Source organism: Neopelma chrysocephalum, unplaced genomic scaffold (assembly GCF_003984885.1).
Source record: "Neopelma chrysocephalum unplaced genomic scaffold, ASM398488v2 Primary Assembly neopelma1_23, whole genome shotgun sequence".
In the NCBI taxonomy this organism is placed as follows: domain Eukaryota; kingdom Metazoa; phylum Chordata; class Aves; order Passeriformes; family Pipridae; genus Neopelma; species Neopelma chrysocephalum.
Genome location: NW_020897691.1, coordinates 7,020,664 through 7,048,447, shown reverse-complemented (window position 1 = coordinate 7,048,447; position 27,784 = coordinate 7,020,664). Strand labels below are relative to the sequence as shown.

The following is a 27,784-nucleotide window of genomic DNA, read 5'->3' as shown; positions in this document are numbered from 1 at the left end:
TGAACCTCCATTACATTTTGAGTAAGAACAGTTTTTTGCACAACAGAGCAAAAGGAGAATTTTCTTTCACTGTGTTATCTTCTTACAAATCTGATTTATCTTGCCCAAAATGGCAATGCTCTTGACCTCCTTAAGAATTATGTGCTATGTTGTAAGCATTGATAGCTTTCCATCTTTTATCCATCCTTTATTCTGAGTCTGTGAACTCTGAGCTACTAAATTACAGGTTGGTAATCAGAACAAAAAAAGTGAAAAAGGATACATGAACTTCTTAAAAATGCACTCAAATTACTTAGTTCTGCAAACCAGCTAAGTAAGAAAAAAGCAGTTAGTTCACTTGGAGTTCTTATTTTTTTTGTAACGTGTTGCTCAGTGAGGAAGACTAGAAACAGTGGTGGGATTGAAGTGGGGGGAAGAATGTGATTGGTGGGGACCCACTCAAGAGAGAAAGCAGAGATTGTAGGAGGACATGGAGGGGCTGCCTGAAGGATCGTCATACAGAAGTTTCGCCTGAACTTTTTCTTAAATCTTGCTGGTTTTCCTCAATGTCTTTGTTTGCTGAGAAGTTGAGCATGCAGCCTGCTCTCTTGCTGGGCATCGGACTCAGCAAGGATGCTGCAGTTTGCCCTGAGCTGAGTTGAACCAAAATGAGCTCTGCAATGCACACAGCCTGAGGGTGAGGTGCCAACCTCTGCTTCACAGTCATACCTCCAATATGGAAACACAAATAGCTTTTCCTGTTTAGTTTTTTTCATTTATTTTGAGTCTATTCTTACAATTTGAAATAGCTGTGGCCCTGTAGGAGACATTTCGAGTACAAAATAGAAGATGGAACCAACTAGTCACAGTAGCAGTAATGACTTGCAAGCTGGTTGCTGCGGATTGCACATGCAATTTTTTGCTGGCAGACAGGATGAGAAGGAAGAAGAGCTTGAGTTTGTACGCTGTATCGTAACAGAAATTGTTTGTTATTTTCCATGTTCTACAAGGTCACATAAAGCAAGCCCAAAGTGGTAGTGCTGCCGTGTGTGCTGCCCAGTCAGAGGTTATTCAGTGGAGCTCTGACCCTGTCCTGAGTGTGCACAGAATACTGGGTCTAGCTGCATGTTTGGACATTCCAAGAGTGCTTTTTCACTCTGATTCTATAACTTGTATTGAAAACCCTGATTGGCTTTTAGAGCAAAAAACCCTATGTAAGTAAATATATTCTCCATGCACACCCTTTATGGCAGAGGAGAGAGAAAAATCTGAATTTTATGTACAGTCGTAATTGTATAATTATTCTGAGAATAGACAACTAGGCAAAGCCACTCTTTCATTTGACTGAGTAAAGCTTTGAAAAGTAAACAGTGCATGTATGGAACACTGAACTCTTTTCATGTCAGTATTTTCTGGGTAAGTGTCATTTAAGTCGATGTAAAAATCCTTAAAAAGTGTGAATTTGCTATTTAAGTTTCTTGTGCAGATAGCTGGCTCTCTATATGGGATATATTTGTGTACTTAGAAAGAAAGTCATATTTAAATAATTTATTTTAGGCTGGTCATTAACTATGCATAACCCAATTCATGTTAAAATTCAGTTCTTTTCCTACTGAAATTTGGTGTCATTCTTGTTATATTGCATATCAGTAAATTATGAATCAGTTGTACTCACATTGCCAATGAAGTCTGTTTTTTAAGACAATGAGATTATACAGGGACTTTCATAATTTTATTTAATCAACAATTAGATTGATGTTTGAGTCAGAAAGTGATTCAGCTTGCTTTTTTAGATCTGTGTGGTTTCTGCATGACCAGTGGGACACAAAGCCTGGATATTTATTTCAGGAAGCAGAGAAGGTAGCAGGTTCTGTGTGGCTGGAGCAGGATTGCTGGGTAAGAAAGGATAGTCCTATCCAGTATACCTGGCAGTTTTCCATACTCACTTATAAACTTGTTCAGCTACTGAAAATTTAACTCAGCTACTGAAAATTTAACTACACCAAACTACTTTTTTGTGCTTCTGACTGCTGTTGTCTCCCTAAAGATGGAGTCCAGCATGTACCTATTGTCCATATCCACGTGTCTCAAGACCAGCATATTTCACTTCATAAGACTTAATGCTTTATGAATTCCTGTTTGCTGTAGACAAGATTTAAAATGTTACCCCCACTCCCAGCTTCTGCTTCTGAAGGCAGGAATTTAAAAACTATCTCTGTGCTCTACGTGGAAAGTTGCCTGAGCACTGGAGTTGAATTCAATAGCTACTCAAGATTCCATAACTAGGAATACACTCTGTGCTTTGTGTTGTTATCAGAAAGCCATTACTACTGTAGAATATAAAAACCTGATTAAGTTGTGGAGAGAAGGAAGTGAGGTGCTATAAGTTGTTCATACAGAATCATTTGTAGAGCATTTTATGTCAGCTATAACACTCAAGTGGGTGCTAGCGGAATATAAATCTCCTTATCAGAATAAGAGAACTTCTTGTTAAGAGGCCTTATTATTGCACTAGCAGTTCAGGTTAAGTTAGTATATCTACTCTAGCCTCATAGTTTTCACTTGTTAATGAAAACCTTCTATCATTTAAACTGAAATTTTCTTCTCTGTTCTTACTGAAACATGGTTTACGTTGAGCTCTTTACTCTGGTCTTACTATGTAGAGGAACGTGCTTTCAGCCGAAGTGTTTCACTTCCATTTTCTCAATCTCACTAATTAAAATTGGAAAGTAATCTTTAAATAGATATTTTTTCACCATTTTTTACAGCTTGTAAAAAAAAATCCACTTTTGTTTGCTTTTTTGGCATTCTTTGCAATCTGAAGGTTTACTCTTTCAATGTCTTGATGCTATCTTTCCGTCCTTCTAATAGCTTGAGTTCATGAGAGTGCCCCCAAACATTAAGGCTTAAGAGCAAGTGCAACCACAGTATTTCTGAAGTTTCAGGAAAATTTCTACAAGCTATAGTTGTTACTGTAGCTAAGAATGTGAGCTGAGACACAGGGGTACTGGAGAATGAGACCTGACTGACATGGTAGTGGGTCTTTGGAGAGCCAGATTGTAGAAGGGCAAATCCCATGCTCTGATCCATGGGGAGAGCTGATGCTGAGATCCAAGCAGCCATGCAGTGCAAGGAAGACTCGCTCTTGTTAGGCAGAACTTTAAGTGAGAAGCTGTGTGCCTCCTGCTTTTGATCAGGAAGGTGTTTGACTGTCTCAAGGCTGAAGGCTACTGAACTAAGGTGCAGTATTTATTGGTCCAACTTTTGGTTTGGGATTATACGCATGTCACTATTTTTCACAGGGAGGTGGAACTACTCTTAATTGCTCCCCTGTCCATTGGGTTTGTCTGTGATGCTCTTCTCAGGTGTATTGGTTTTCACTGCTTCTCTAGGAGAATAGAGAATGTCCCCTGCCCTTACCTGGTGACTAAGACACTGCCATGAGGTGGAAGCATAAACTACCACTTTTAAAATGGAGCTTAGTTAGCTTATGGAAGGGATTAGAGGAGAGAGGGCTGTAAGGACTGGTGTCTGTGTCCCTGGTATTGCAGGCTCAATGTTCCTAATTTGGTTTAATGTAATCTGGTGTCTGACTGGCTAACCTTGTTACGCTGATACAGTGCTGCCAATCCTTAGAGCCTCCCCCTTTTTTTTTTTACCCCTCCTCTTATGGAATAGTTGAAACTGGCAGAGAATGTGCAAGATCAGTGAAAAGCTAGAGTAATGATAGTGTGGGACTGCAAGGCTTATTACATTATGGGAGGAAGAGGACCACGGTATATATGCATTGTACTGCTAAAAATATTCCCTGTGACATGGGACAGCGACACTAGCCACATGGTAGCTATGACTTGTTCTGGTAATGTGCTCTCGTGGGAGTATCAGAGTGCAGGATAAGGTTCCAGGGTCGTGGCAGAGACACAAAACTCAGAAACACTTAGACATGACCAGTGTGACTCTGTGTGGAGCAGAGGCAGATTTGAGTCACAGAATTAATGAAAATGAACTTGGCAGGGATTAGAGCTGCAAGAGAAAAGGTGAGATCAGGTTCTAGTGCCTAGGAATCACGTCATCTGGGATGAGGGCAGCACTCTCTCTGGAGGACTCAGGCACTGTCCTTCTGGGACATTTTGAGGAAGGCACTGCTTCGACAAGGGTATGGACAAATAAAAGACTATACGAAAAAAGCTGCTGAGGATAAAAGGTGCAGAGAGTGTATAAGTGGAGAAATTAAATGCATGCTGCCCAAAAGGCCTGCATGCTACAAACTAATGAGTGTGCAGAGCAGAGGAAGAAACTTTTTGGAGTGTGTTGTATCATATAGGAGGAAGACACAGAATATGGGGGGAAGTTTCCTGATGAAGTCTGTCAGACAGTGAATACTTGCCATCACTTTGGCCTTGTTTTCCTGCTCTAGGAAACTTAATCATGCTTTGAATTTCTGGTGTTAGACATGCCTTGTGGTGATGAGGAGTGTGCCTATATTCCCTTCTTGCTTTTATCCTAGGTCCAACACGAAAAATGCCCCTGACTGCCAGTGCCATGGACTTCTTTCAGCTCTTTGTCCCTGACAATGTACTAAAGAATATGGTGGTCCAAACCAACATGTACGCCAAGAAGTACCAGGAGAGGTTTGGTAGTGACGATGCCTGGATTGACGTCACCTTGACAGAAATGAAGGCCTTCTTAGGCTACATGATATCAACCAGCATCCACCACTGTGAGTCTGTTCTCAGTATCTGGAGCAGTGGCTTCTACAGCAACAAGAGCATTGCACTTATCATGACGCAATCACGGTTTGAGAAGATCCTGAAATACTTCCACATTGTGGCCTTCCGCTCGAGCCAGACAACGCATGGCCTCTACAAAATCCAGCCTTTTCTGGACTCTCTGCAGAATGGCTTTGACTCTGCTTTTAGACCTTCACAAGCCCAGGTAAGAGTTAACCTATTGGCAGGGAACATCCAATCTGTGCGCTCTTGGTTGTCTCTCTATGATGGATAGTGCAGAGCACCACTGCCTGAAGAAGAGCTGGGGCTTCACAATGTGAAGCCATGCTGTGGTGCTGCCATGAAACAAGAGAGAAAGCAGCACTGTCCTATGCAAGTGCTCATCGGTGTCTGACTGCAGCGCTGCAGTGCATGCACCAGGCATGTTTCAGTGGGAATAGTGCTCTCTGAGCTGGAGGTGTTTGCTTTAGTGGCCTAAACATGCCTGGAGACTTCTCAATGAGGCTGGTGCCACTACGTTTTGCTATCCTGAGGATGGGAGGGTGCAGGCTTTGCCTATGAGGGAGAGTGGAAAGGGCAGAGCTGATGCAGCCGGGCTGGAAGGAAAGCTGGTAGCTGCTCCTGCTACAGGCTGAGGATTGGATGGAGGAGCTGAGTTTGCAAGGAATGACTGTCCCTGACCTTAGCAGAAGGTGCTTGCTGTATGTTCCAGTAGCAGAGCTACCTCCTCACAACTGGGGAAAGGGAAGATAAGCAGAGGGAGAGGCAAAAATCTTTTCTTAATATTCATCATACACTATTTAAACTTTGTTCCAGTATAAGTGATCTGCTTTTGGAGCTGTTGCTACTGGTCGTGTTCAGAAGTCTGGAAAGAAAACGGAACAAGCATGAAATATATTACTGCTTGAAATAACTTCTCAATCAACTCTCTGTTTTCAGAATATAAATATTTCACTTAGACATTTGGAAAGGGTGTTGTGCCCATAGTCCTCTTTTTCTTCCTGTTTCCCTTCTGAAGCATCGCATTTTTGCCCACTGCACAAAATTAATGAAGCCATAGATGCATCACATCCATTAACGTGTGCCTAAAATAAATGGGGAGTGATTACAGCTTATTTTATAGACAATAAAAATCATACCTGTATAACTCATGAGAACACAGCTGCCTAAAAAGCTGTTAAGATAGAGAGGGGAGGAGCGGCTGTTCTCACTAAGCCATGCCAGCAAGGTACATTTCCATTAAGACAAAAGAGACAGTGAGAGACATGGTATTGTTGGGACTGAGCTCTCATTAAGGTATGAAATCTAATCTTTATGGCTGCTGACTTCAGTGGGCAGAAGATAAAGGCTTCAGAAATGTGATCACTGTGTCTAATGCAAATGCTTATAATGGTGTGCTGTGGGACATATTGTGAGTGAAAATCCATTAAAGGATAAATTTGATTTGCATGTATATCCTTTCTCCCATTCCCCGTCCTGAGCAAGGTTTGAGAACTGAATTGACAAAATCACAGCATCCTGTTTGCAGTGGCAAATATCTAAATCTCCACAAGCAAAATGTATGTTTGTCCTGAGCTTCGTAAGGAGATACTACTTAAAAAAATATGGGGGAAGAAGTAGAGACAGCCAGTTCTCTTCCTTCTTCCACTTCTCTGCTCCCATGTCAGTGATTATGTCAGTGAATTCTATGCAGCATGTTTCAGTGGTATTGAGTGGAACAAAAAGCACTAAAATACAGCTTCAAAAATAACCCTGTGAGAAAGAATAAGGTTTTGAATCTGTTGTTAAAAATACCCTAGTGTACCTCCAGTAGCCTACTGGGGGATGTTCCAGGCCTCCTCCTGAAAGGGGCCTTCTGTGTAATATCCTCCTGAGTGCCATCAATCAGGGCTGCACACTACCTGTCTCAAGAGATGAGGACCCCATCTGCTTAGAACAGCAGGAAAGACCTCTCCCTGCAAATTGTCTTGAGTGCAGATTAGCAGACTGCTGTAAACATAAAACCCAGAATGTCAGGTCCAGTGAGAAATAATAGAAATAATTAAAAATAATAATGCAGTTGCACAGAAACAAATGGAAAAGATGAGGGGAAAGAGCCATTTAGATGGGCTTTAGGATGTGCTGCCTCTGAAAGCAGTTTGGAAAGAGGAGCCTAGGTTTCTGTAATCAGAGATACCTGAAATCCCAAGTTCAAAATGGAATTGTTGCTTAAAGTACACTTGTATCTTAAACATGAAACTTTTGGTACCTGGGTGGCTTGTGTTCAAGCTTTATGCTACCATCTTGTAGGCAGCATCAAGCAGCGAAATGGCTCGTGTTCCTTGCTGTTGAATGCAGCAGGGCTGTTTGGGCTTGTAGGTGGACTTGTTACTGACCTTCTTCCTCTGGCAGTGTGGACTCACAGAAGTTAGGAAGATACCATGTTTAGCTCACCCCTATGGACAGAGCAGAGACAATCTGCATTCAGTCAGTGCAACATCTGCCTTCACAGTTGTTTCTTCTATAGATTTGATCTTTTCTTTTTGGAGAGCTAGAAAAGATTCTTCAAGTGGAATTTCTGTCAGAAAATGCTTACGGGTTTTTTTTCTCATCTGTGGCCCCTCCCCTCCTCCCCAAAATGTGCCTGTAAAAATAACACCACTGTTGCTATGAAAAGAAACAGGGAGAGAGAGAACTATGCCAATATACCAAAACAAAGAAAACAATCTAGTGAATTATAATTATTTTGCTAAATATACTGAGCAAACAAAAGGGAATAATTACACTCCAGCTTATGAAAGAATTGAAAGCCCAGAACATTATAATTGTGTATCAGCAGTGCTAGCTTCAGTTTCGGAAGTTAAAAAATGGTGTTCTGACCTAGATTGGATAAAAAATGACAGGAATATTCTCTGCATCTTATCCTTCCTCAACATCTTCTGTATAAATAAGTGCTGTCTCTACCTGAGCAAAAAGAGGTGGAGTTTTGGGTTGGTTCCTGTAGTCAGTGTTGTTTCTTTGCTGCTTAGCTTGGTAGCTGTGCTGCTGCTGTCTGCAAGCCTGAAGGCAGGGAAGATGCCCTGCCTGAACTCAGGAGGTATACTGCACCAAATTCAAGGGGACTCGCCTGCCAAGGATATACACTGAATTCCAGAAACCAGAGGAGTTCAGGGAAAATAACATCGCTGCTCAAATATCCTTCTGTGCCTGCTGAGTATTTACATGCTTGACACCAGGATGCAACTAGACAGGATTTCTGTCTTTGACTGCCCCTGACTGGTGTGGAAGGGGTCAGGAGCACAGTTCCAGGTACTCTCTCCTTCCCTATCCTTCCAAAGTACCTTCTCTTTGGTTTCTTGGAACCAAACAGTTTTGCATCTGCCCAGTGAAATGTCAGCTGGAAACACTGGGCTTAAGTTCCTGTCTCTAGCTGGAGTGAAAGAGAGGTGAACTGAACCTCTTGCTCCAAGGGCATGGTGCTAAACTTTGGCTGATTACTAGGCAGCCTGTTTGTGTTTCACTCTTGGTGGTATCATAGGGTACAGCAATTTCAACATATTTCTTCCAAACAAGCTCACAGATTGGATGACAGCTTCTTTGAAAACATAGAGGGGAAAAAACAGGCTGATCAACTTGCTTTTGTGTCCTCACGAATAAAAGTTCATTTGGCACTGAGCATTTCCAAATGATAAGATCCTCCTCACGTCCTACCTCTATATTTCAGATTTGCTGTTTTCAAAATGATTCTGTAGGAGTTGAGGGTGCTGATTCCAAACCAGGACCGTTCTGTCTTAGGGCTTTTGTGAGTATGACAGATACATAAATATTCAGAGAACGCCGGCCAGGCACAAGATGTGGAGCAACAGAAAGACAGACTGAGGAGCAATAAGAATATTGAACGGGAAGGTAAATTTCTGATGTTCTGTAGCTCTTGGCCAGTTGATCCTTTGGTGAAGCCAGATTTTAGGGAGAGTTTGGCAACAGAAAATGATGAAAATTTATTGCTATTTTTAAATTACCTAATGGTAATGGAGTGCTGTAAAAACTGAGTTTTTGTTTTTTAAAAGCGTTGATTGAAAACTGAACAAATGGGCAGAGGAGCATGTAATCATGGCTCCACTGAAGATGGGAGTTAACCTTTGAATGAGGGCAAAGAGGATCCATAAAATGTGGATAGGTCAATCAAGACTTTGAAAGTGAGAAGAGAAAGAATCTTTGTGATATATCAGAGGAGAACTGTCAGAGAGAATTAAAGAAAAATGATGTGGTCAGAGTGATGGCGTAGGAAAATGGCTTTCCAGCAGAAGTCTGTAGGGCAGCATTGCTTTAGCTGGAGGCCGAAACTAAAACTGTTGCAGGGTGGTTGTGGGCTTGGATGTAAAGTTGGCTGGGTGGGTGAGTTGTTACTCTAATATGAGTAACATTTTAGAGCTCTTACTCAGAAAGAATGGAAAATATAGGCATCGCCTGGCTGAGAAGACTTTGCAAGAGTAGGAGGTAAAGAGTGACATTCAGATTCACTGGCCAGTGAGATCTGCAGCAGGAAGAGAGGGATGTCAGCAATGACCAAAAAAGGAGATAGTAAGGGGGTTCTTAAGGGAGGGAGATACTCTCAAATGTAGCATAATGAAATCAGAACTGATAAGTAGATGTGCAAGCAGAGATGTCAGATACCAGCAAGAGAATTTAGTTTAGACAGGAGGAGCTTTGGAGCAAAGAAGTAGAAGCGCAAGCTATTATTGCAGAAGCAGTGACTGACTGTGCATACAGGTGCAGTTACCCAGAGGACTCTGTTTTCAACTGGATGGTACCCACCAAAAGCCAGAGACAAGGCAAGTTGAGGCAGTTTCTCCAGGAGACAGGCTGAAGAGACTGCCTGTGCTGTGGATGGCCATGGAGCTAAGGGGAAGATGAGCTATCTCAAGGACATGTTGGTTCATTATCTAAGTAAAAGGAGTCCAGGAATTCCAAGTACAAGGCTTAGTGGTCCTGGGGCTTTGTCTACAAGCCTGTTTGGGCTGTGGTGAGAGCAAGATGGGTGGAACTTTGGCATGGCAAGAGAGTTGGAAATTATCTAAAATGGAGAAGAAAAGCACTCCTGACAGTGGCTATCTGTTTTGTTCTGTGAATGAAAGATGTTGCGAGGTGGAGCAATTGCTGGAGTGCCATCTTGGAGTCTTGCCTCTCTGTCACATATTAAGGGGAAAACAAAGAGTGAAAGTTTAGCAAGTAGATCTAGCAGGGATGAGGATGACCATAAAGCAGAGGAAAAAAATTAAAACCCCAGTGTGATAGCTGTGGGGAAGCAAAGCAACTGGATGAGGAGCTTCTAAGACCTAAACAGAACTGGGAATTTGAGAGAAGAAAATGGGGATGATTTGTATGAAGAAATCCACAAGATTTTCTGGCATCAGAGGAAGTCAGGAAGAGGGGAGGGCTTGGGGAGTGAGTCAAAGATGGTGAAGAGGCAGCCAGGAATATGTGTAGGAGTCAATTAAGCCTGAATGTAGATTTTTATCAAGATGAGAAGCAGGAAAGAATATGCCATAGGGGCAGTAAGCTCACTCCTGTAAAAGTGTATATTTCAGCAAGAAAGGGGAATAGGGAAGGAGCAAATATCACTTTGCATGGGAATTTGGCAAATAGATGGATTTGAGATTACAGGAGGAGCAAGGAGACTGAGAATGCAGGAGGGTGAACAAACTAATAGTACTGGCCAGTGGCAACAGGGCTAACTTTTGTCATAATAAAACCATGTCAGTGCCAGAAGGAACAAACGACTCCCTTTGAAAACAAGATGGGGATCAGCTGTTCCACCAGCAGGCACAGCCCACAGAGTGCTCTGCTTGCAAAGTTCTTTACAGCTGTTGAAGCAGTGGTTGCGTATGGAGGGGTGACAACACTTGTCTCCCCACCCTCTTTAACGGAAGCAGGAAGAGCAAGCTTCAGGGTTTTCATTTCATTTTCCTTGCCTGTCCACATTCCTTCTTTGCAGCAACAGCAAATCTTACCCTACTCTGTTTACATTTTTGTTCCCTCTTCACAGCCATGCAGTAGGGACTTCGGTGGAGCATTAGTCTTCTTATGGAGAAATGACTTTAACGTTCAGTACAGGGAAACAGAGGAGGAGAAGCTCTGGGTCCTAGAGAAAGGCAAGGCTGAGCATGGGCAAGGAGAAGAAGAAGATGAGGAGAGGTTTTAAAAATTCAGATTTGCTTTCTAAATTTAAGGCTGACAGGCCTTACTGTGTCATAGAAGGCAGAAAGACTGTAAAGGGTAAGCAGGATGCAGTAGAGCTGCTGTGAAGAGGGTTGATGCTGTGGTGCAGTGGAGGGAGAGAAGCTAGACAGAGGGTAAAAGATATCCTAAAGTGATGCTTATACAGCCTTTTCTTTATGCTACTCTCCATCCTACAGCAGGGGAGATTAGTGGAACACCACTCAGTGGGATCTGGCAGGTAGAAGGCATTTCCAGAAGTGAGAAATTCTTAACTGTGTATCTGACTCCATCCCAAGGGATGTGCTCCCTCTCTCTGCACCAGAGAGGCAGAAAGGCAAAAATGCAGATGAAGGCATGTTTAATATTTGCAAAATGCCGTCAGAATCCTCTGAGGTGGAAGTGGGAAATGCCCCAGGTGGCCTTTAGAAGGGAAGGGCTGTGTTAAGTGTGGACCTTGAGAGAGGAAAAAGATTTGGCTCCAGTGGGGAAACGGGGCAGCTGCAGCTATGAAAACAAATAGCTTTGTGTGCAGCTCTCCTTTTTCACATCTGCGTTTTGGTGTATAATTTGAACATTTCACAAGAGTGCTTTCAGATGGTCCTGTGAATGTTTTATGAGTCGTTAAGAAGTGCAGTGCATATAAATGACAGTGTGCAACCATCACTTCGTGGGCAGGGCACGGGTGCCTGTTTTGGGTTGACAGTGATGTTCAACAAACATCTTGTATTCAGGAGGCCAGCAGCTGCTCATCGCTGGTGCTTAACTGCTTACCCTTCACATCTCTCCTAAAAGCATTTCACAGGTTTAATGCAGCTTTGTTCTCATTTCCGCCACTGTGCACAGATGCGCACGAAAGCAGCGCACATGCAGGCATGGAAAGGATTGGTCTGGGGGTGAGAGCCTCTGAACCTGTCTCCTGGAGGGATGGTCACTGGAAAAGAATGGGCTCCTTTAGGTATATATAACCCATCTGACTTAATTTACACCCCTTTACAAGGGTATGAACTATGGCCTGCTGGGACTGCTTTCCCTTCATGTATTAGGAGGGGAGCCTGAAGTTACTTGCTCTGATTTAGATGTAGATGTCTGAATTTGGTCAGCATTCATCAGCTGAGATTTTTCAACAGTTTGCAAGCCTTTGCCTTTTCAAAAGCGACTTGCTAGACAACTCGCATGCTGTGAAGTGAGGTATGTGTATGTTATGAACAGCTGTGAGGAGCTGCAAGGAGGTACTAGTAATTTTCTATAGGTGAGTTCCACAGTGTAAAACCTAACAGTTTTGCTACTGAATTAATGACGTGTTACAAAACAGTTAGAAGGATCAGGGAACCACTTATATCATCTGGATGCAGAATGCAGATTGCTACTTGCTCCAGTCTGCCTTGTCTTTTTCTATTCCTGCTTCTGGTGCTTTATCTTTGTCTCCTTTTGTCAAATTTTTCAGCTCCTGAGGGAAGAGAGACTTTCCTGAAGCTGCTGCCACCAGGACAGCACCACCTCCTTAAGTGGCAGCAGAAAATATCTTTTTCTCCCTTAACTTCTCCCTCTCTTTGATGTGTATTTTCCTTTACTGTAAGCAAGGAGTGTACTTTACAATATATTTTAGGGGATGTTTGGGTGGAAGACATTTTGCCAAACAAGATGAAGCTTATGATGAAACTTGGAGAAGGATGCTGTTAACAATCCATTCTCCTTGCCCCATCCCTTGCATCATTTTGGAGGGATGTTGAACTGTAGCTGATAGTAAGAAGTGAGAGCCATGCCTTGCAGTGTTTGCAAACCACTTGTAGAGCAGCTATCCACAATGGAGTGTGCTTGGCTAGGCTTTGGTTGTTGTTGGGTGGTAGCATGGAATAAAAGTGGGTTTGCTTCTTTGTATGGGGTGATGTGCACAAGCACGGTGCAAGGGTTGTATTTCCTTGAAAGAAGTTAAAGCACCTTTTTTTTTCTGCAGTCGTGTATTCTTCTGTTTTTTTCCGATCTCTTTTCTTGTCAATTGCAGGTATTACATGAGCCCCTCATTGATGAGGATCCTGTTTTCATTGCTACCTGCACAGAGAGGGAGCTGCGCAAGAGGAAAAAGAGGAAATTCAGTCTCTGGGTTCGGCAGTGCTCATCCACTGGTTTCATCTGCCAGGTGGGTTTTACCTCTTCAAATGTCTTGATTCAGTTCCAGCAGGCCCTTAAATGTATTGCAGGACCAAAGGTAACAGTCACTTCTCTTCGTTGCCGGGGGCTACAGTCTGAAATCAACCAGTCTCTGACTCTCATCCAATGGACAGTGATGACATGTTTCTGATGCTCTGTTTGCTATATGATTTAACTGAGAGTGTCTGTCTCTAGTACTGTCCATCTGGCTGCCAGCCCTAAGCTAATTAAATTGAAATGCAGTTAAAAGGTCTGTGTGTTTGTACATCCCAAGTTTATCTAAATGACTAGGTACTGTGACTTCTGTAATTTTTAATGAGTCAGCTTCCCTCTCTATAACACTGCATCTGCAATAGCCAGTGGTGTCCAGTAAACTAAATCAATATGGTATCAAGATGTCAATTTTTCTGTGAGAAACATATTAATGGGGGTTCCTATTACGTATCTTTTCACACATCTACTTCTTGATCAAAGAAATAAAATCTGATGTGACTTCAAGGTGAAATGTGAGCTGGAGAGGGAGACATGCTAAAAGGCTTATTTTTAGTGTTGTGCAGCAGTGGGAACATCTTTTCAAATTCTCAGATTGCCCAATTGCTAATTTATTTTCAGAGCTCTTGAAAAATCTGGCCATTTATTTTGAAACCTAGAGGTCAGGGGGCAGATGTTTTCTGATACTTCTTTTTCCCAGGAGCTTTTGTGAAAAAAGTATATTTCAGAGTGGTGGTTCAGAGATGCAGGTAGCCCGTACACATTGCTTGCTCAGGCTGAATGCATGTCAGAACTGCAGGGCCTGTGGATTTGCTACAGTTGGACATTTGTTCAGAGTAAAGTTTGGTCAGTGAATCATTACAACTGTTTGAGTAGCAGTGCAAGAAAAGAGGCTCACTGGGAACAGGGGTTTGCATTTTCAGCAGTGCTGTTCACTCTGAGAAGAAACGTAGGATCATATATCTTCCATTCATGCTTTAAAGCAGCTGTTTTGTCTGATACAAAATGGACTCACCTTGTGAAGCATCCTTTAAAGTTTCTGCTCTCAAGGCTCTTGGAAAGTCATTTTCTATATAGAGGCAGTGTTTTTGATCCCCAAGGAGAACTCCACTAGTCCCACACACAGTTTATTACTGAAGCATATTGGGTATAGGGAGCACAAAGTTTGCTCATCTCTCTTACCATGCGCCCCCCAGCCAACTGCCACCAAACTAGTGAGCTTTCAGACATGCCAGACATTTCAGATTCTGAGCTATAATTATGTTGCACCTCCCATCCTGTCTATTGAGAGAGTAAATTATTGGAATGCAAAATCAGACAGAATAGATGCTCAGCACCACCCTAATTCTCCTGCTCCCTTAATGAATTAGATACGCATGCTTCACTTGCATCCGGATGATGTCCAGGATTATCTTACCAGCTGCCTTCTATTTCCATTCCATGACTTGGCTGTCATTATCAATATGCTAAAATGATTGGGTGAAAGGGACCATAGAGAAGGGTGAAAAAGAATAGATGGGAACACGAACATTCATGCTAAATGGAAAAACAGTCTGGGAAGGATGGGCATCTTCAACTTTATATGCTGGAAATACTATGTTCATTTTTGTGTCACACTTATGAGGGATCTTGCAGAATCCAAAACACTTATTTGATGGTTGTTTGGTTTATTTACAATATTGAAACAGAGGTTTTTTTTCACTATGTTTAACGTATGGAGAGAATTGATCTAAACTGGTAGAAAATCCAATGTTTTCCCCTTTGTGTGCACACCCTCCCCTTCATCTCTTGTGAAGCTGCCATCATGAAGGAAAGACTAGTTGCCTGTTAGTTAAGAACTGACTGGTCTAGCACCTGTCTGCTGTTACAAAAACCTTACAGGACCCACTTGGAAATATGCAGAAATTCTGTTATACTGCCTGGATGAATTCCCTCCCTCATTGTTTCCACATGGTGACATTGGGGTCCTTTCATTCAGGATAAAATAGGACTATCAATACTTCAGAAATCAGGCTAATGCAGTTTCAAAAGTCTGAATAATATCTATCTATAAGAAAGTGAGACAGCCCAAGCAGATGAGAGAATTGAACTACTTATGAGTGGTTCTCAGGAATGGAGGGAACCTCAGGAGGTCTATGATGTTCCTGGCCAAAAACAAGGTCCTCTGAACCTGATTGATAAGCCTGATGTTAAAGAAATCTCCATTTGAGGAGACATCCTAGTTTTCCCAGTGTTCTGCTTTTCCTGCGATGAAAAAGGTTTGTTGGTCTGTTTTGCTAATGTAAAATGGTTATCAGTGTTTTGAAGCCACATGCTGAGCTACGCTGTGAACTCTGGCTGGCAGCTTACAGGTCAGGAGTTGTTAATGTCAGGAATTTCAGCTGTTTGATTCCCCAAATTCCTCTTTCTGCTAATTCTCATGAACAAAACTGAATTGTGTTTTTGGGTGTGAGTAAATACTTCTGTTTGATGACTCATCCTTTACTTTTTTAAGCAAATGGTGCTTGGTTAAAAATCCAGCCCAATAAGCCATACATGGAACAGAAGTGGCATAAAACCCAAGTTATAGGAAGGTGTGTAAACTTATATATGCATCATGCAAATAATGTATATATATTAGACTACTTTTCTGTAGTACAGGTAACCTGACTCCATCCTGACAGTTAAGTCTCTGTTTTAAGATGGGTGCACAATTTCAGACCATATCTCTGCTTTGGAATTTCTCAAGCAAAGCATCTTGTTGCAGTGAATAGCTTTGTTGCTGAGTATCTTTTCACGGTCAGCTGGCCAAGTGGGAACATGCAGGAAGGACACATTATTCAGGCAATGTAAATGTATGTCTACTGCAGTTGGGAACATGAACAAAACCTTTCAGAGGGTTCGGAAGGGCTCCAGGAGAGCTGACTTTGGAAAAGTAGATGGCAAAACTGCCCTGATACTGTTGCCTTTTTCATCTGCCCTTGATACTGGACATCAAGGTGTCAGCAGCTCCTGCTGCGGGAGAGGGCTTGGGCCTTTTTATTTCTTTCCTTCTAATTTAATGAGAACAACAAACTCAGCTTGCAGGACCTCAGGTGTCCCTTTCTGCTCCATCTTGTCTTTGCTTTCCTTGTTTCCCTCCAATCTATTTCCTTATATACTGGTTAGCACTTATATTTCTTTACTTAACACTAAGACACTTTTCAAACCAATATTTTTATGTCTTGATTGCAGTTTAAGTGGTTGCAGTACTTAAGAAGTCTTTTTTTCTTAGAGCATTTGCTGAGTAATTCATCCTATTTAAATCAAAACTCCAGTTGTGTCAGGTTTTTGTCAGTTTTTATTTCTCTCTCTCAAAATCTGGAACTCTTGCTTGTAAAAGATGTTCATAAATATGATTTATAAGAATCTTTTTCATTTTATATATGGCAATATTGCTTATCAAAAAATGATGAAGTGAGCGGCCAAATATCTGGTCAGGGCTAGTTACTTTGTCCTTTGTAGGGCACACTGTGCTCTCTCTTTGCATTTTTTGTGTGGCTCAAAAGGAATGAGTGTGGTTATGAGTAACTGTTACTAAGTGATGCCTAGTCCTTGCATAGCTCCTCTTGCACAAGAAGATTTTCTGATCATTTTGCAGGAGAAGGAAGCACAGGATGCTGGTGAACCTCAGCACTGAACCCCATGGAGAGTCAGGCAGAACAAGCCTATTCCCATACTGCCTCATCCTGAACCAGAGACACTTAGCACAAATGTAACCCTAAGACAGTCCCTGACCCAAAGAGCCGTCAATCAACAAAATGGAAGGCAGTGTGTAGATGGTAGAGAGCACTGCAAAGCGACAGTCAGGCAATATTAATTACTGTGATAGGTGGTAATGGAATTAGCTCATCAATGTAATTATTCGCTTAAAAAAACTGATACCATGGTGAGAAAGAAATTACTTTATGGATATGTATATCCTTCTCTATTCATTGAGATGAATTTTATTCTCTGAGGCTGTACTGTACACTTTTCCCTTTCCACACCCCCTTCCCTGCCCCCATGTATATGGGCTCTGCACTTGCTTTTATTCCCTGGCAGAAAATTCTTGCAATAATGCATTTAATTTTCACTAATATCCTTATGAAATATGTTGCTCAGATTTATGGAGTCCTTCAGGTCCTTGTGCTGGGATTGAATTTCCATTTTCCCCTGCTTACCCTGAAGAAGTGATGAGTCAGAACAGATTAAGGAAAAGTACTGTGTATCTGCAGCTTGAGTCTTTCTATGTTCCTGAAGGATCAGTGACTTGCATGATAGCTATGTTTAAAGAGTGAAGCTTGGATCAGGGTGGCCCCTGCCTGACAGGGTAAGAAGGGGTTCTCTCACCAAAGAACGGCAGTCTCAGTGAAGGGAGATGTTTAAGGTAACTCCACAGATCAGTGGCAGAGCTCTCAGTTGCAGCAAAAAAACTCCAAACAATGAAAACACCATGCTTTTATAATAAATGCTATAGTTCATTTCAGACAGGGTAAGTACAATCAGTTTGAATACTTCATAACCTTGTTGATTTTACAGAGTAAGAATTTACTTCCAGAATTTAGAGAAACTGAGATTGTGCCCCAAAGAATTTATAATTTCACAACACACCACGTAAGTGTATTTAGTCAACGGGAAAGGGAGGGGTAGATAAACCTGGAGTGAGTTTTGTTTTCAAGGTCAGAGTTGCAGGAGAGTTAACCATCTGTGCATTTTTTTAATATAGCTGCTCAGAAATGTCAGTGTTTCAGCCTATTTAAGTTCTGTTTAGAGATTAGTCTGAGCCCTTGCATTTCTTCAAACAGTGCACTGATAATTCCTCTATTGCTGGAACAGTTGCACCTGGAACACACAGATGTAGCAGCTACTTTGAGGAGATTCTCAAGGTCAGGCTTTGGCTGGAAGGGGATCCCAGGAAATCTGATTGCCTTCATTTGTCAGTCACTGTTAGCTGGAAAATCCTATCTGCTTTCTTCCTCTGGCACCCACCAGGCTCTGACTTTTTAATGCATGTGGTTCTGTATCATCAGCATCTGAGAATCCTAGATCTCTTGATCACCAGTTTTAAGTGGGAAGGTAGTTTTGCAGATGTATGATGGGCCAGCTCTATTCATTTTTTGGAGTTTACAATTTTACCATGTTTCTAGATGAATGGGAAAACCAAACATCTAAATGTGACCTAATGCAAAGATCTCTCACAGAGTTTACATGCAGTCCTAGTGTCTATTTTCAGGTGGGAATGAAGGTTATTTTTCAGTTCCTGTCTGAGGTGCCTGGAGTTCATGGCAATAAAACTACCTGTATAGTTGTGTCCTTTCTGCAGCTCTTCTCACTCAGTGCAACTCTGCCTGGGGAAGGAGGCTAAAAGCACCAGAGCCTCTTCTCTTCCATACTTAATTTGTTTGCCATAGGAATGCCCCTCATGAATCCTATCCCTTTGTGCTGGGTGCTGTAAGCAGAAAAAAAGATCATCCCTGCCCTAGCAAGTTTAGCATCTAAGTGCGAGATGGAAGCTTAAGCTTCCCACAGCAAATCACTTTAGTTCAGATACATTTTGGCTGTCTAGAGAAGCAGGCTGAGCGCAGCACTATTTCTTGGCTAATTCACACAGCAGTTGGGACTAACACACTGCTAGGCACCAGTACATATCCTACTCCCAATGAGCCTGCATGGGCCAGGTAGTCATCAGCCTTGTTGGTCCTCCTTGAAAATGAGCTGGGTCCTTGATGTTACTGATTTGTCATCTACTGGTTGTATCTTAAGACTTTACACCCTTTTTATATAAGTATATTCCTCCTTGAGCTACTATATGCTATCCTCTCAACAGTAGCAGCGCTTCTGACAGTTTATACTTTTCTTTACTTGCATCACTTTTATACCTTCTCACATCTCCTCACTTACACACCTTCTCACAGCTCAACAGTAATTTTCTCAGAAAAACTGAGTCAGTGTTGTGCAATTGTGTGGCACCAGAGTGAAGCCTCAACCATGGACCTGAGCTGGGCTGCCAGTTACATGGAAGGAGCCTGGAAAAGCAGCATTAAGAAGCAGCAGGACCAATGAATTGATTACCAATTGCCTTGTGGGGATTGCATGCTTTATAGGAAAGGTTTTGAAGATCAAGAGGAAAGAGCTCTGCCAAGGTTAGTGGTGATTTCCAAACAGGCAGGAGAAGAGCAGCATGGAAAGAGGCAAATATGGGCTTCTTTGACATTACTGGTTGGATGCCTGGCTTCAAGGGGCAGATGCTGGCAGGAATCAGTATACTGACAAGGTATGGGAGGAGATCAGTAGGGAAGCCTAAACCATAAAGGGCTGTCTCTATTTTCCAGCCCCATTTTCATTTAATGCTGCAAAGAAGAGGGAACTGGGGGAAGGCTGATGTGGTTGAAGCAAAGGGTTAGGCAAGTGATTTGAGGGGCAGAGCACTGTCTGGATGTCAAGATACATTTCAGCAGGGCCAACGAAAAGAAGAATGATTGCAGTAATTGAGAGGAGAGCCAGTCAGTTCTTAGATATTTGGAAGAACAGGAAATTATTGTATTCACAATAATGAATCTGCCTGACCTAGATGTGGCTGCCTGGGAGAAGGTACAGAGAGAAATCTGCGTTTGGTGATCCATGGGTTGTTGGTCTGCCATACAGGTAAGATGTTGTAGTGCCCTCAGCGGTAAGGCAATAACATGGAAGAGGGATGTCATGGCCTTAAGCCATAGTGGACTTGCATTGTCAACTCTACCAGCATCTTTTTGCCAGTCTCACTAAGATCTTTTAAAAACTTTGAAGAACATGTGCAGGCAAAACAGACATTTGTCAGTCCTCAGCACAAAGATATTAACTGGATTTTTACGTTCGTCCAGATTGAAATAATTCAAAATAGGATGCAGAGGGAGAAAAGAAGGGGACCAAGGAAAGAGCTTTGTAAGGAACACCAAGAGCTAGCTGGGAACAGATTGGGAAAACTATGTGTCTCTTGCATACTATTTTGAAAGTAGTCTTTAGAATAGTAGGAACAGAATGAAGAGAGGCTCAAAATACTGAAAGTATATGGTCTTGGTAGAGCACCATTACTGGTACCAACAGCTGCTAGACCTAAAAGCTGTCTGGGTAGAGATGATTAAAGAAGGGGGAAATATGAACTGCAGCAGGTTTAGGGTGAGACTGGAGGGGAGAATCTCCCAACAGTGTTGGTAATGGCAGCCGTTAGAGATGAGGTTTAGAATGAGAGGGGAAAACAGAGTGAGGCAGGATCTAGAAAGTAGTGCTAGGAATGAGCAGTTGTGTAGGCTGTGAAGCCTATAGAAAAAAATAAAGTTATATTTTTGATAGCTATTTAGGATCCAAAAAGTGTGACTGCTTTTCTTTGTTCTCTTGCTTTTATAACTGTGTCATCTTTCTGTTTTGTGGTTGTTTAGGATCTGCCCTTTGTGAGATATTTTTGCACAATGTAGCTTTCAAAATCTTCCTTCTGTTTATTACTACCTCCGCCCTTTTTTTTTCCAAATGCCATCTATTTCATTTGAGAATTGTACCCTGGGGTGCTTCAATTATGTATGAAGGTGGAATATTTGGGATGTGCTATTCACAAGTGCTTTCAATATGCCATCTGAGCTTTGAATATGAGCAGAATCACTAATATTTTAGTTTCTAGGGCACATTCTCTTAAATGAGCAGTCAAGATGCAGCTTTTGTTCCTAAGTGCTCAGTATTTTACTCAGTCTCCGTGAGACCTTATGAACCTTCCACATGAGGATGATGAAAACATATTGGCTTGAATGTATCTGGTGCCGTAGGGCTGCCATAGATAGAGACGTGGTAGAATTGACCATGTTGTTGTTCTGATAAGAAAAAAATAGTTGAGGGATGACTAGATAAAGCTCCATTTCTGTCCCAGTACTGCAGGTTAAAGATCTTCAACCTGTAGTTGCCTCCTAAGACATATGATGTCGCATCTATAGAAGTTATCCCATTTGGTGCTGTAGATCAAATGGATTGGTAGCCACTAGAAAAAGATACACAGTGAAAGAGATCTCTGCAGATATTCAAGAAGCATTGCTTTGACTGTCACCTGCAGAAGAAGGAGATATTGGCTGCCAGAATCTCCATCTGTTATCCAGCAAGAGTTGTTCAGCCTGTACTTCTGAAGATATTTTGCTGTTGGTGCACATGGAAAGGGCACAAAGCTCTAATGCTGTCCCAGGGCAAACCAGAAAGTCTAGTGAATGGTTTAACAAACATTTTTGGGGAGCAGCTTCCAACTGTGACTGTGAAGGTCTTGTAGCCAATTTCTGGCAATTTGTGCTTTTTCTGCAGACTGCTGATTCTTAAATACTACTAACACATTACAGAAAAGAAGGGAAAGCTGTGGGAGGTAGAATGAAATAATCTGGATGAGAGGACAGGGAGAGGGGAAAGTAAAGGCCATATGGGATCTTAGGCATTTGCAAAGATAATTGAAGCTATGCCTTTGTCAGTTGTCCGTACCCAGCCACTGTTTCACAGCAGCCTTTACGCCTTCACGCCTTCCAACATTGTGCTGCTGTCATCCATCTTCCCAATAGAGCTGGACATGATAAAGCTTTGAATGATGCTTCTCCAAAACAAGAAATACTGTGCCAAGAACAAAGGCTGTTGTTGGATAGGCAAGTAACTGCCCAAGGAGAAAAGAAAGAAGTATATTTAACATTGAAGAAGGAGGGAAGGTTTAGCAGTGTGTGTGGATGTTTGAGTAAAGGGCGCTGGGGAGGTGAACAGAGCAAAGGGAGATGAGAATCACAGCCAGGTGCACAGGGAATTCTGCTAACAAAACCTGTGGAGTTTGTAGCATCCTACTATGAAAATAGGGGTACCTCAGTGGACAGTTGCATGATGGGCATGCTCTTTAAAGTAGCTGCTTGCAGACACATACCAGTCCACAGTGAGGGACAAGTTGGCACACCAGCAGTGCCAGAAGACTGTCTCATCCCTTAGAGGGACAGCACTCTATAAGGAACATGGAGTGAGCATGGTGCAGCAGAGATTTCTGATTGGCTAAGACTTATTGGATTAGGAGACACTTTTATAGACTCAGAGAGATTCCTGCTTTGTTTTCAGCTCAACTGCTAATCCAAGGTCAAAACTAATTGTCCACATCTTCTGTCTTCACTGCCTTGTCTGTAGATTTTAAGAATTTGATGTGTGGTCTCTGTGCTGACATACTAGTACCCTAATCTTAATTTTGTTGCCAATAATCATGAAACACCTTTGCTGTAAATTTGGAACAATCTGCCCTTTGAATGCATTCCACTGTTAAGCTGCTCTCTGAATTCCTGATTAACAACCTAAACGACTTATCACAATTAGCTAGTCCTCAGCCTTAGAATTGGGGAACGCACAAATTTGATAGCTTTCAAAAGTAAGTGGAGCAGGATCAGGGAGTCTACAAACATTTCTGCCTTTGTCCTCATCTGGAAGCTGTTTCTATCAAAAAGGGGATTTAATTTTTTTTTTTAAGCACTGTGTATTTAAGACTTCCTTTTAATACATGCTCTATTTCTTTTTGGAATTAGTGCACCTTTGTCCTTGCACCAACTTTGTTCTTTAGCATGTCAGTACCTTCAAAATACAAATTATGTCTCATTTGTCAGAGATTTCATACATAACAGACTGATGAAGTCTATTCCAAAATGCATGAATTGCTAGAGAATATTACATAAAATATATATAGAATGTCAGTGCTGGGAGATGCACCATCTAAAATAGGGAGAAGCTGTTTAATTGAATTTTGTTCTTCTCTAAGATCATTGAGTTACAAATTCCTAGGAGCACTACTGCAAACATGAGCATTTTTGTTCTCTGAGCATTGCAATGAACTTTCATTTATAACAGGGTGTGTGTAAGAGAAATAGGCTATACAGGAAAGCAAAGCTGCATGCTTTGCATGGTTGAAGTTTCAAACAAATTTAGCAAAGTTGTTGTGGATACATCACTCCAAAAAACAAGGCAAAATTCCTTTTTCCTGCCCTTGAATACTGAACATGTTTCAGCTTTTTCTCTGACAGGTAAAATTTTCTGGAATTCATAAAACTTTTGAGTACTGCAGAGCCAAAGTCACGAAGGCAGGCCTGTGAAATTTTTTCAGAAGATTTACATTTGTGTGTGTTTTTAAATCTTTCCAAGTTCCATGGTGTTAGAGTACTGTTTGAGTGACTGAGCAGTGTCTGCTGCTTCTCATTTTTCTTTACAGCGGGTTATTTTTGCTGACTCTTAGAATAAGATGAAGGTTGGATGCCTAGCTGGCTTTATTGGGTGTTGAACTTTGGTAAAAGTTATACTTGTAAAATACTGTCATTGAAATAAAATGGGAGTACAAATGTGTACAAATTTGTATACAAAGGAAGGGTTACATATTTTCTCCCTCTGCATGGCAATGCAGGAGACTCCTCTCCTGGAGGGGTCTCTGGTACTAATGAAGCAATAGCTTGACTTGAGTGCTCTTTCAGTTGTTGGGACTGTGTTTGGTTAATTATAGTTGCATTACTAAGGGGTCAGTGTTCCTGCACTCCAACACAAACGTGTCCACCTACAGCTGATGGTGACAGCTCTTGAGATGCATAGCCCTGTGGACTGACTGTAGCAGGGTATGTGCTAAAGCTCCTGCAGCCTGCTGCGAGACAGGCATTTCCCTACTAACCACAGCGTATTGTGCTGTACCCAGCATCCGGTTCAGTCTGTTTTGGTGGGTTGTCTCCAAATCATGATATAAGTAAAGAATCTAAGAACTAGCACTGTGCCTGGAGCGTTTGATGAGGATGTTCTGGCTGGTTGGGTATGCGTTTAGCTGGCTCCTCTCATTTATGGGGGTGCAGACACACTTTCATCACAGCCTGACAGTTGCTGCCAATGGGAAATAAATCTGAATATTAATGCAGTGAAGGTAATGGGCCATTTCCTTCTGGTCATCTTGTACTGGCCTTTCGTGAAACTGAAGTTCCCATGCTCTCCTTTTGCTGACAGCATTGAAGCCTACACAGATTCAGTACAACACATAATCTCAATTATGACTGGAGTCTTTTCCTGCCAAGCAAACAATTTTCAAACTGCGCAACAGTGAGAGGAGCCTCAGGAAGTCCTTAAGATGAGGTGAAGGATGCTGTATTTATTGGTAACTGTGCCAGCTAACCTGAGGTGGTTTTAAAGCAACAGCCCCTTGAAAGGGACTTTAATCAGCATTTTATAAAAAGTGTCTGCTGCCTTGATTTTCAGCTTGTCTCACATAGAGCTGTATAAGTATTTTGGGAGTTGCATCTGCTCTCTCTGGATTCCTTATAACCTTCTGACTTTTCTTACCATTTCTTATTTAAGATTTATGTCCATCTCAAAGAAGGGAGTGGTGCCGATGGGCTGGATGCTTTAAAGAACAAACCGCAGCTTCACAGTATGGTGGCTAAAAGCCTTTGTCAGAACGCCTCTGGGAAGAACTACATCATCTTCACAGGCCCAAGCATTACCAGCCTGAATCTCTTTGAAGAATTTGAGAAGCAAGGTGTGTATTGGGTGACTGACTGGGTTTTAATGGTGGCAGACCTAGATACCTCCTGCCACTGAATTTAAAAAAATTTCCTAAAGTCTTCACTGATATTTTGATTCTTTGTATAGGTAAGTTGTTCATCACTAAGAAATATTCTCATTCATCAGAAGGTACTATACAGAGGACTTTCTAAGTTGTTCTTTAAGTCTTATGCTTTAAGTCTTCAAAATGAGGATGTAAAACACATTTTAAATAAGATTATTTAAAGCCCTTGCTTTTATCCTTTGCCTTAGAAATGGGAGGTCAAATCTATATGGCCTGGGGGACTTTTCAGTAGATCTCCTATCTGCTTGTGATTTTTCTGTTCCTGTTGTGAAAGACTATGGGTGGGATGAATCCTTAGGGATGTACCTTAGAAGTCTTTGTTGGTTTAATATCTGTTGGAGATATAACTTCTCTAGATGATATTCTATGCCACTGCAAAAGCCCTAGAAAAGTGGAGATTTGTTTGTTCGGGTTTTTGTTTGTTTGTTTGGGTTTTGTGGGGGTGGGGTTTTTTGGGTTTGTTGGTTTTTTTGTTGGTTTTTTTTTCATGGTATCAACATACCTTGGTAGGACAGTTTTTAGTTTTGGAAGCATAATAAACTCTACATTAGCAAAAGCACACCTGCCAGCGGAATGACGTCTCTCCCAGCAACTTCCATGCTAGTGCAGAGTAATCCCAGGTCATCCTTTATGTCAAATCCCCCCTCACCTTGGACGTGGAAAAGCCACGTGTTGCTGTACTTTCAGCAATGCTGAGGACTTGTGACTCTCCTTAAATTACAGAACTGCACTCTTGCCAATCACTTATAAGTCATTCCACGTAACTCTTGGCTCATTCTTTGGTCATCATGGCCTTACAGAGTTGATGTGATGTGTGGAATAGGTCCTTCATAGCAGTAGGGCTGAAGGCTGCCAATATGCATCACAGCGAGGCCATTTCCTGTTTCAACACACCACTGATGCCCAAGTTTTGCTTTTGGCATTGCAGAAAATTAAACTCACGCAAACCATTATATTAATGAAACATGGCCGAAAGCGGGGGAAGGTCTGGGAATTGAGACAATGTGTTGATTCTTATTTAAAATGAGAACACCAGTGAGCTGCACCAGTGCTGTAGTTGAGTGCTTCAGACTGTGCTGGCACTGAGGGCTGTCTCTGTTGAGTTCCATGCAGGACTTAGCTCCTACATTGTTTTAGATAAGCTGAAACCTCACTGAGTACAGTGGAATACCTGCATATTCTTGTAAAAGAGCCATGGTTTCCTAAAGGCTGCAAACAGCCAAATGGGAAAGAAGTCAAGCATATTTGTAGCACACTGGAGTTTTTCCTCTGAGCAGAGACTGATCTTTAGTAAATAGTTTTTTACAGCTGATTATAAGCATTACATTTTTAAAACTACTAAATCAATGATGCAAAATGTGGGTTTAAAAAAATGGAGAGAATAACACACATACTCCTAGTACCTGAGATTAAATTTTAAGGTTTAAATACAAAGACTGACAGACAAAAACTTGACTGTTGAGTTGCATCCTTTATGCTCAGCTAGGGAAGGATAAAGAAAATCTGGTGTGATCCAGTTGATCTGTAACCCTGGTGAAAAAGATGCATGGCTACTAAACCAGCTGAATGTTTATTACTTGCAGATAATTCAGATTGTTCACAGGGTCGAATTATTCATGAGCTTTACACTGCCCAGATCATTCAAATTAATGGTTTCTAGCGGGTAACAAATTCAGTAATGTCTTTTTAAAGCATGTAATTTTTACTTACTATCTGATCAAATATGCTAATGCAATACTGAGATTTTAGTTTGGTTCATGATTTGTTATATAGCTTCATGAGACTTTATGATCTTTGACAGCTGCCTCCAAAATTAAATTTCAGATCTAGTACACACTATCACCTTCCTAGGGGTGAAGTTATGAGGTGGGTGGGGGGTTAACAGTAAGACAGCAGGTTTATTGACTTTGCAAAATAGCATGGCACTCCTATATCAAGAAGATCATGGGGAACAAAGCATTTCTGTTTAATAAGGTGATGGGATTGTCTGCATTTGCCAGGAGTTACAAGGGGCTAGCTCAGAGGTTTTGCAGGGGGATGTTGAACTGGAAAGACTCTGAGACACTGGGAGAGGTGAGATGCTTGACATGCCAAGCTGTGGTGAAGTCAGTAAGAGCCTCGGAGGAGATGGTGTTTATTGACTCTCTGCAAAGCAGATGGTGTATTGCCAGCACCTGCTGGGATTCTACTGCATTGGCAGGACACTTGGGAAGAGGCAAGCAAAGAAGCCTGGTCTTGACAGAGAGATCTCTCCTGATCTATCAGAGTAAGTCAGTGTTGGGGTTTTCTGGTAGGTGGCTTAGCCATCTAAATCTGAAAAGGGCCAAACCGTGACCAAGATGTGTCATGAGAGCCTGTTGAAAAGCAACTATGCTCAGGTGCTCATGATAGTTCAACACAATTCTTAAACTGATGAATTTACGTTTTTTTGTTAAAGAAAATTTAGTTTCTGGGCTAAAGCAGGATCAGCAGTAGAAAGATCTCATGGGGAACTGAAAAAAAAATTGATATTATCTTAACTGCTTTATTGTTTGGGGTTTCTGTGGCTTTTTCTCGTGACTATCAAGAGAGAAATAGGGGAAGCTCATGCTTGGAAGCTATAAACTTTCTGGGAACATAAAAGTTTAAGGGAACTAAAGGGAATTCTGGAAAATCTAGAAAGAATCACCCACTAAAACTATATTAGTTCCTCTCAAAATTCTTGATGAAAAAGAACCTGGGGTCTTGGTAGCTAGTGAGCTGAACATGAGTCATCAGCATGCCCTGGCAGCAAAGTTGTTCAACACTGTCCTGGGCTCTGTTAACAGCAGCCTGTAGATCGAGGGAGCTGATTATTGTCTCCTACAGTTTTGGACAACATGCCCCCCAGTAGAAGAAAGGCATTGATAAACTGGAGTAAGTTCAGCACAGGGCCACCAACCTGACCAGGGGCTGTACTACAGGCTCTGCTGTGGGGAGGGAACTGTTCTTGTTCAGGTTGGGAAGAGGCTTTGTGGGAATTCAACAGCAGTCTTATGCTACCCTATTGAGAGAACAGAGAACACTCTTTACAGTGGTGCATTGTGGAAGGACAAAAAACAACAGACATAGGCTGAAACAAAAGATGTTCAGGCTAGATGCAAGG

The 27,784-nt window shown here is 41.8% G+C and overlaps 1 protein-coding gene across 1 annotated transcript in view; it reads left to right on the top strand.

Moving 5' to 3' along the window:
• PGBD5 (piggyBac transposable element derived 5) overlaps positions 1–27,784 on the top strand; it is a 69,787-nt gene that overhangs the window by 27,265 nt on the left and 14,738 nt on the right. The window contains exons 2-4 of the mRNA XM_027685669.1: positions 4,487–4,914; positions 12,910–13,044; positions 24,390–24,570. Of these exons, the coding sequence (XP_027541470.1) occupies positions 4,487–4,914; positions 12,910–13,044; positions 24,390–24,570 (744 nt within the window). The remainder of the gene's footprint in view (positions 1–4,486; positions 4,915–12,909; positions 13,045–24,389; positions 24,571–27,784) is intronic.